We start from the raw sequence: 8784 nt of genomic DNA, 5'->3' as shown, positions 1-8784 counted from the left end.
GAAGTAGGTTCTAGATATGACATATAGCAGTAGCTTCTAGATATGACATATAGCAGTAGCTTCTAGATATGACATATAAAAGTAGCTTCTAGATATGAGTGTCTGCTGGTTGCTTTCTCTTCCATCGGACATGTTCCAAGAAGATGAGGCTGGAGCGTTTTTTAGAGCAGCCGATCTTATGTATACTGTGTCAAACTGAAAACTTTGCACATAAAAGACTGTAGTGGAGATAAGTAGTAGAATATTTAATCCCCACGGACCAAGCTGAGAACAGTATTGTCTCTGGAGTACACAATGCGAAACCAAGGGGCCACTGACTTCCCTCAATGAATGAAAACTCCAGACTGGTTATAGATAACGCTGAAAGACTACTGTTTCTTTTCCTCTCCATCCAACAGTGTGCTTTCCCTCAAACAGAAGGAAAACTCTATAAAGTTTAATTTTGCCTCTACTTTAACATGTGCTACTAACCATATTAAGACTATAACCTGATAGTCTTTATATAAATATATTGCATTCTTCCTTTGCACTTACTTCTGATACACTTTCATAATACTGTGATATAACAATATCTGGGTTTTTGCATACAGGTTTTGTGTCCTTTACATTTAAAGTACTGTTCTAGCAAGTAGAAAATCTGTTATTTGGTCACTGAAATTTTCATGTAATTTGTATTTTTGTAATTTTTTGAATTTGTAATTTGTATAAATCCAATCCTTATATAAAAATGTGTGTGTTTTCTGAAGGGACAGCAGAGTAAATATTCACACTGTTAAGAATATATATAATACATTTATTAAATACCCCCTTCTTGAAAGAAATAATTTGTTTTAAAAAATTAATTCTAAAATTAAATCAAAACATATGGTATTATTCCAGCATAAAAGTTATGAAGAAGCCCTGTCTTATAATTACAGTGCTTTAATGTAATTTGCTTTTTACTGAAATAGAAAAGGCAACGGTTGAATGACATTCAGTTAATTTAGTGGTACCATCAACTATATAGCTGGAACTCATTAAACAATTCATATACCAGTCATGTACTGAGCTGTAAAGATGGCAGGTATAAGTTTAAATGATAGCTTAAAGGAACATTAAACCTTAAGGTCATATTTGGTTAACTTTTCAGTTTTATAACTGTTTCAGCAAAAAATGTACAAGTGCTACTACTGGATAGATTTATAAAGGCTTTAATTGATGTTTTCTTTTTTAAAAGAAAGCCTTAGATTTAGTAAGATGGTTGAAATATTTTTCAGTGTAAAAGAAATACCTCTTAAAACTGGTTGGGAAAGCATGGGATGATTTATGAGTCTCCTTGAAGATGTGGACATCTTCTTAGGAATGTCTGTGAGGTTGTTTTTCCTGGACACCTTTCTCATGCCTGTTTTCCTTGTTGAAGTGATATATTGTATTGGTTGTGGCACTGTGCCATTTCACAAACATGATACAAAAATATCCAGCTGATTTGGAAAATTATTTTTGGAGACCTGTATTTCTAAAAACACATAAACATTGTTAATGGGTTAGTATGGCAAAGACCACACACCTGAATTACCTGTCTTTATTTAATACAATATAATACTTCTGTGCTTTACTTCCTTTTTTCAGTTGCATTTGCAGTCTTGAAAAAAATATCCACTCTCTGAGGGACTGCAGGGAGAATCTCAGAATGCAAGCTAACACCATGCAGTCTGCCTTTTCACCTATTTGCATTTGCCACAGGCAGTAATTTCCTACAAAAACTGGTTCAAACTGCCTGATTGAATCACTTCTGTCTTTCAATAAGAAGAAGGAAACTGAGCTTAATCTGGGAATAAAGTAATGTCATTCCCTTGCTCAGACTCAGAACATACTGTAGTAGCCTTATAACTCTGGCAGTAGCATATTGCTCTCTTATTTAACCACTATTAGCTTAAAAAGTTGCTTGAATGACCACCCACTTTGTAGAGCCGCGCCTGCACAGAGGAGGATTCGGTTGTGGTGCGCTGGAAAGGGAGGTTGAAAAAGGAATATTAAAGTAAGTTAAAACACTCTGGCTGTGCTCTGATGTCACCAGCATGCCTTTGGCACATTTCAAGCAGTGCAAAACATTGTGGCGAGGAGCTTAGCAGGTCTGATTTCAGCCCCCTAAACTTCTTTATCATCTCTATTCTGTCCTGGAAAAGAAAAAAAGGCAAAGATATGTTTTGTCCAGAACTGCAAAATCGAGTATATTTGCATCTGATGAAATGTATCATTTCATAGAAGTCTTTAACATGTCATGTTAATAATAACATAACACATGTGTTACAATAAGTAATTTTAATCCCATCTGCTAAGTATGACAACATTAGCATACCCACTTAATTAAAAACACCCTTAAAGCAGCAGTATTTTAATCACTCCATTTTATTTACTGTCCTTTGGTATCACTTATAATTGTAACTTTCTTTTTTTTAATAATGAGACATTTTTTCCTCTCTCTGTACATCTCACACAAAAAGGTGCTGTCGATAATTAGCAGTCCACTCATATTACTAGACTTGGGTGTCACAGTTGTGTCTCATCCTCATTACTGTAAAATTTAACCTATCTGATTCATTATTGCTGAATAATGTGAGTGGAAGCCCTTCTAGGCCCTGCAGAAAAAGTAATTCAGCCAAACAAATTTAACAGCTAATTATATTTTGAATCAAAAGCCCAATAACTATTTACACACAAATTACAGAACTTGAAGTGAATACAGTACTCTTTAATATTAAGTTTCATAGATTTCATAGCCAATATATTTATTGGTATAGAGAGGTTATTGTCTTGCCAATTTGACATCATATTAATTAAAACCCTATTTAGAATTTAACTGATTATGTCAGCTATATTTTTGGTTATAAGAAAAAAAAAATCAACAAAAACAGCAGTTTTTAGCCATTTTATTTTATTTTAACCGAGTGCACATGTATAACACAAAAATGAATTGTGAAACACACAAAGTATTGTAAAAGTTTAGATACCGCGATGAATATTTACCAATGGACAAAAAACTACTGGAAACAGTTTAGATTGTAATTCAAAGATTAGGATTGAAAATGTGTTCAATCTAAAAAAAATATTTTGCATTGTAACATTTGAAAACAAATGTCTGCACAGAAAATGTCTTAACTACTGTTAATGTAATAAGAGTAATTTCAGATTCTTAATCATCTGTAATTTCATAAATACAGCATAGTGATATAAAACTGACATCAAAGGTTCTTTGTTGTCATGTTACTTAGAATTAAAAACAGAAGATGTAAGCGTTTTCTTTGTTGTTTACTTTACTGGTTAATGCTGGTTGTTGTGTGTATGAAACTAAATTATTTTAAACTAAACTAAAACTTGACAATGCTTAAGTGTATGAATGTCTTAACTAGGTATCACACATACGTGTAAGCAGCAGTGAAGGGGCATATTGTAGCTAAAAAGAAACTGAAAGGCAAACCACATTGTGCTTACTGTACTGCATTAGAAACTGTCACTTTAAGCCAGTTTGTCAAGATAGCTCACTCATTGCATATCACACATATTTGCATTGTCCGAAAACCGATTGCATGAGAATAGAGAGCTAACAGTATACATATGTTGGCAGCTGCTGTGCAGTACCTCAGTAAACCCATACAGGTTACCCTGTCTCCATGCAATGTAATGACAACTTATATTTTCATAATAACTGTACAAGATGACAGCGTGACGGATAAATAAAAACATACTTAGTTTGATTTCATGAAGGAAGTGTCTCATTTTATTGTGGTAATGGAATATTTGTAAGAAGTTAAAAAGCTTCATACTTGGCATCTAACCTGGGGTAAAACCCCTGGACTGAAGATAACTTGGTGCTTAATAATACATCGAGTCGCATGAATAATTTGATATTGTAGATTGAAATGGAAGATCCTGTATAATAAAATACTTGTAGTACAGAACGCTTTCCACAGATGTCTTTGAACAGCACAAACCATAGTTTTAAAGAGGTGGAACCAACCAAATTAATTTTATAATACATTTATAAATATCACCAATATGCTAAATATATTTTGATATTGGATTTTTTTTTCATTTAGAAGTAAGTGATGTATCATAAATTCCTAACAGTTGAGTATTTTACATGAGACTTTTGAAGAGGACTACTTGTGTGGAGTTCAGGAACTGAACATTGTGAAAAGCAAATATTAACATTTGAAAAGGTTTTGGAGAAAATTAGATTCTTTAGGTCACGCTGGGAATTCTAGTAATATTTACATTCATTTTCTAGAGGAAGATTTCTTCCGTTTTAATCTTCATAACGGGAGTAAGAAATACGTATTTTTCTTTAAAACAGCTGTTAATAGAGAACAGATTTTTGCCTTTAAATCACTTCCCTGACTGTAAACGCTGAGTGCTTTATTGAACACAGTACAGTCAAAATTGCTTTGCTCCAAAATGGCAGAGAAAATAGAATGAGAATATGCATGTCAGAAAATATTACAAAAATTGTTTTTTTTTCTCTGTACTCTTTACATTGATGTAAAAATTAATGGCAAAAAGTTAGTTTCCAACTAATGTTTTATTGTTTTTGTAGAAACACATACTGCAGTATATCTGGTACTGTACAGTGCTGTTTTAAAAATAAGATTTTGTAGATGTTAGCTATTCTTGTATTGCAGGATAGAAGCTGTATATTGTGGGTGCTATCCTCTCTGTCCGAATGCTTTGGTGTATCCTGAAATATTTTCTGGTGAGTATCATAATATTGAATTGTCTTAGACCACTGAGTTTACTTTTGAACATAGTGTCGGTGAAATAACTCATGTTATCAGATTGTTCAAAGCAAATAAAAAGACTGCTAAAAAAGAGTTGGGAAGAGATGCATGCACATATTTTGAATGCTTTAGTCTTTTGTCTAAGTTTAAAATCTATCTACAAATAAATAGCTGTATGACAACTGCTTAAATAATCACTGCAATGAGCATGCATATATATATTTCTATGTTTTTTCATTGTTGTTATTTTCAGACTACTGTTCTGATCAATGTATTTATGCATATATAAGAGTTTTGTGTTTCATTTGGTACAAGACTGTTAATTTACCCAAAGGAAATGACTAGAGTACGTACTGCAACTGTGAAGAACTATTTTGCATTAAAAATCCTTTTGAGCTGAGGTAACTTCGAAAAATCATGCTTTAATAATGTACAGCATGAGACGGCACAGAGCAATATACATTTTTAATTACTAAAGTGACTAATATCTAGGTTCTGCTTTGAGGTTTTTGTTTCATTAAAAATGTATCTGTTTTTCCTGCAGCTGAATATCTGTACTCCACACCTGAACAGCTCTTTAAGAGACTTCAAGATTTCTGCAGGAGACCAGACCGTGCAAGGGGGTATCATGCCAAGGTAAGAAAACTGAGTGCTGATTTCCCTGCCATAAATAGTTCATTATTTCATTTAGGAGGAGATAAAGAAGTATGTCATTCTGTAGCTGTTTCCTTTACAAGTCCTAGGATTCATGGCAGGTTAAAGTATATCTTTAAGATAAGACAATGCAGGAGATGATTGGAATTCAAACATTCCATTCATCTGGGTGAAGTAAATGGTAATTAGCCTGCAAGCTAAAGATATGACATGAACAATGAATGTCTGCATATCCTGAAACTAAAAAAAACTAAAACATGCATGAAAATGTTTGTTTTATAACAAATGATTAAAATCAAACTCAGTGTCCATTTCCATTGGTGGAATTCTCCTTATAAAAAACAGTATCGTTTAGATTTACAATAGGTATTATTTGGAAAATTTATATTCTGTTCTAATACATCAAGCCATCTGTGAAAATAGCTTTGCTTTCAACATGTCACCTTAATAAGGAATAATGATATTTCTGTAAATTGTGTTATTAAAAAATCCCATTTTAAGTTATAAAAATCTTCCCAGGTGTTATGTCTGCATAAGAAAGTACTGTGCTCAGACTGTGGTATTTATACACTGTTAAATCCATTTTCACATTTCAAATATTCTGCTGATTACCACATAATAAATAATCAGGTCTGATTCCCCTTTTACTGGCTCAGGATTAGAAATGCAAGCTCTAGCTGTGGGGACGATTAATAATTCTCTGATCCCATTTACAATCACTAGCTCTAACTTTAGAGACTTGTGTCCTAGTTATGAATTGATATCCAGGGGATAAAGATGTAATGAATCAGAAGTATGAAAGCTGTGCCATAGTACATTGTACAAATAAGACATTTAAACTTTTTACTTTATTTCTTTTTAATGATATATTCAATGTAGAGGCAAATACTGCATGCTCTTTCAAAGCAATTCCCGTTCATTGGTTAAACTGATCCTAAACCTAATTCATTCGTATTTGCCTTGTCTGTAGTGATTTCATAAATTCAGATTATGTTTTGAAAGGTATGTTAAATCAGTCCCTGTACGTTAGTGCTGTAAACAGTTAATTTCAGAATAAAACAAACAAAAACTTGGTTTAGCACCTAATTTCAAAGCCGTTACCTTTCACTGTCTGTTAAAACGCTGATGAAACAGCTTCTTGGTCTATTACTATGGGGCTTGTCTTAGTAAATACCACAAGTTATAGGTTTAGACTTCAAAGACAATTGCTGGCATAGCTTTGCAGTTATTCAAGTTTAATCTTGGGAATTGTCATAAAGCTTTAAACATTTTTTTTCTTTTAAATAAAGCAAAACTCGTATTTTAAAGACTAAATACAAAATAAAATCAAAGTTCCTCTATTTAAATTACTAGTTGATCATTGTCTGAATCTGTTTCATACATGAAACATGATGTTGGCAGGAATCAATTGAATAAACAAGTAGTCTTAAGGAAAAAAAAACAATACTACAGAAGTGAAAGAAATATTAGGACTACATTTGTTTAAAACAACTTTGCACAACTTTTTACCAATTAACATCTGTAACTATTGCGGACTCAGCACTGAAATCACAATTGTTTTGGAATTTGTCATTGTTTAGTATGTTAATGCTATCAGTCAATCATCATTATCAATCATTTTTGGATTTCATAAAACAATTTGAGCATCATCTCTGACTCACTGCAACATGAAATATAACAGGGCAGAGAAATAGTGAGAGAGAGAACGCAATAAAAACATATTCAGATCTAAATAACAGGGTGAACACATAGCTGAGTACACAGTGCTTCTGGTAATTGAAAAATTGAAAATTCTTTTTTCTAAAAGAAGAAGACTTCAGTAGTGAGAGTGGGCTACTTGTGAAGCAGCACCTAGCAGTTCAATTCTTACACTCTGGTTACCATGAGCAAATTAGGAGCAGAACTGAGCAGGTTGCAGTATATGAGGAACATGGTGTCAAATATTCAAGATGGTACCTGGGAGTAATCTTGTCACTGACTTGTGAGATGACAAACAAGACCATTTGCACTCTTGTGTTTTAGGTTCTCCTCTGCCACCAGTATTGTTTTTAGCAATAACAATAAGTAGGTTTAAAGGATTGTATGATCTGTTAATACATTTGTTAATTTAGCAGGGTGTAATTTTAAGATGGAGTTACTTGACTGTTAGGAGTACATCACATTCTATCAAATATAATTCCACCTAACTTTTACTTAAAACATTACTGAGATGTCAAAGCAATAAAAAAGGATAATCTTATCTGGTATTTGTATCGATTTTACACGACACTTGCTAGCCTCAAACAAATGAAAGCGGATTATGTTTTAAAGGGAAGTAGTGAGTAAGCCATAGCTGACTGTGTAAAAGAAATATTGTACTTTGCTAGACTCTAAGTAGAAGTTGTACGTGAAGTTAAGCTTTAACAAGCTTGGATGGAAGGAAACATCCATCTGGTAAACATTTCTGTGAAGGTGAGTTCACCTCTATCCTATTCGTTTATCATTTGCTGTTTCCAGACATACTGTACATCATCTTTCCATGCCTGAAAAGCACTCTGCTGAAACTGAGGCCAGTTTTTCTGTTACAAGTATGAAGCCCCTAGGCTGCCTAAAATCTAAGGTGTGAATGGGCGGAAACAAGCCTCCCCAGATTTGACGTTAATATAATAATTGGTGCCACATTGGACTTTGGTTGTTGCATGTTGTGAAAGTTTTGGCCCATTAAGGGGGTGCGGTGGAAGTCCTGCTAGTACATCACTGGTGGTCTAGGTGGGAGATGTGGACTTGTGAATTGTCCACAGCACAGCCACCTCTGCTGATTTTACCACAAATTATAGCTTAATAGTAATTTATTTCTAATGGCAATCTGTACGTGTAATTGAACAATACCACAAAATCAAAGTCTCTCACTTCCCTGAAATAATTATTTTAAAAAATGCTCCTCTTATGGTGTGTATTTTATTCATGTTAAAGTTTTCTCATTTCTGGTAGCAATGTCATTAGGATTAAAGTAATATATTGTAGTTTTACTAAAAGGGATATTGGGACAAATATGATGTTAGACAGTCAGTAATGGGTCACAGCTGACTACTGGCACTGTTTGTTTTTCTGTGTTTTTCTTAAAAGAAAATGTAAGTACATTTCAGAGTATTCTAATGAACTTTAAATAATTCTATTCTATCATAGATAAGGAAGTCTTTTTTATATTCTATCAGAACCTCCGATCTTAGTTACTAGGTCTCATGTTTATATTCAAACTAATTTATATAGAAAATAGTCTATCCCAGATGATTCGGAAGAAAATATCTAATATTTATTAGTTTTGGAGGACATGAAAGGAAGCCATCAAGGAACTTCAAGAAAAATCCATGAAAATACATCTCCCTAATTTGTAAAT

At 33.2% G+C, this 8784-nt stretch overlaps 1 protein-coding gene across 11 annotated transcripts in view; it reads left to right on the top strand.

Annotated features, from left to right (window-relative positions):
* Positions 1 to 8784, top strand: part of gtdc1 (glycosyltransferase-like domain containing 1) — a 238043-nt gene that overhangs the window by 79073 nt on the left and 150186 nt on the right. For all 11 annotated transcript variants that reach the window (XM_015358382.2, XM_015358381.2, XM_015358373.2 and 8 more), the window contains 2 exons: positions 4659 to 4729; positions 5299 to 5390. In XM_015358382.2, coding sequence (XP_015213868.1) covers positions 4659 to 4729; positions 5299 to 5390 — 163 coding nt within the window. The remainder of the gene's footprint in view (positions 1 to 4658; positions 4730 to 5298; positions 5391 to 8784) is intronic.

Source organism: Lepisosteus oculatus, chromosome 12 (assembly GCF_040954835.1).
Source record: "Lepisosteus oculatus isolate fLepOcu1 chromosome 12, fLepOcu1.hap2, whole genome shotgun sequence".
Lineage (NCBI taxonomy): Eukaryota > Metazoa > Chordata > Actinopteri > Semionotiformes > Lepisosteidae > Lepisosteus > Lepisosteus oculatus.
Note: the sequence above shows the minus strand (reverse complement) of the source record. Positions and strands in the feature narration are given on the sequence as shown.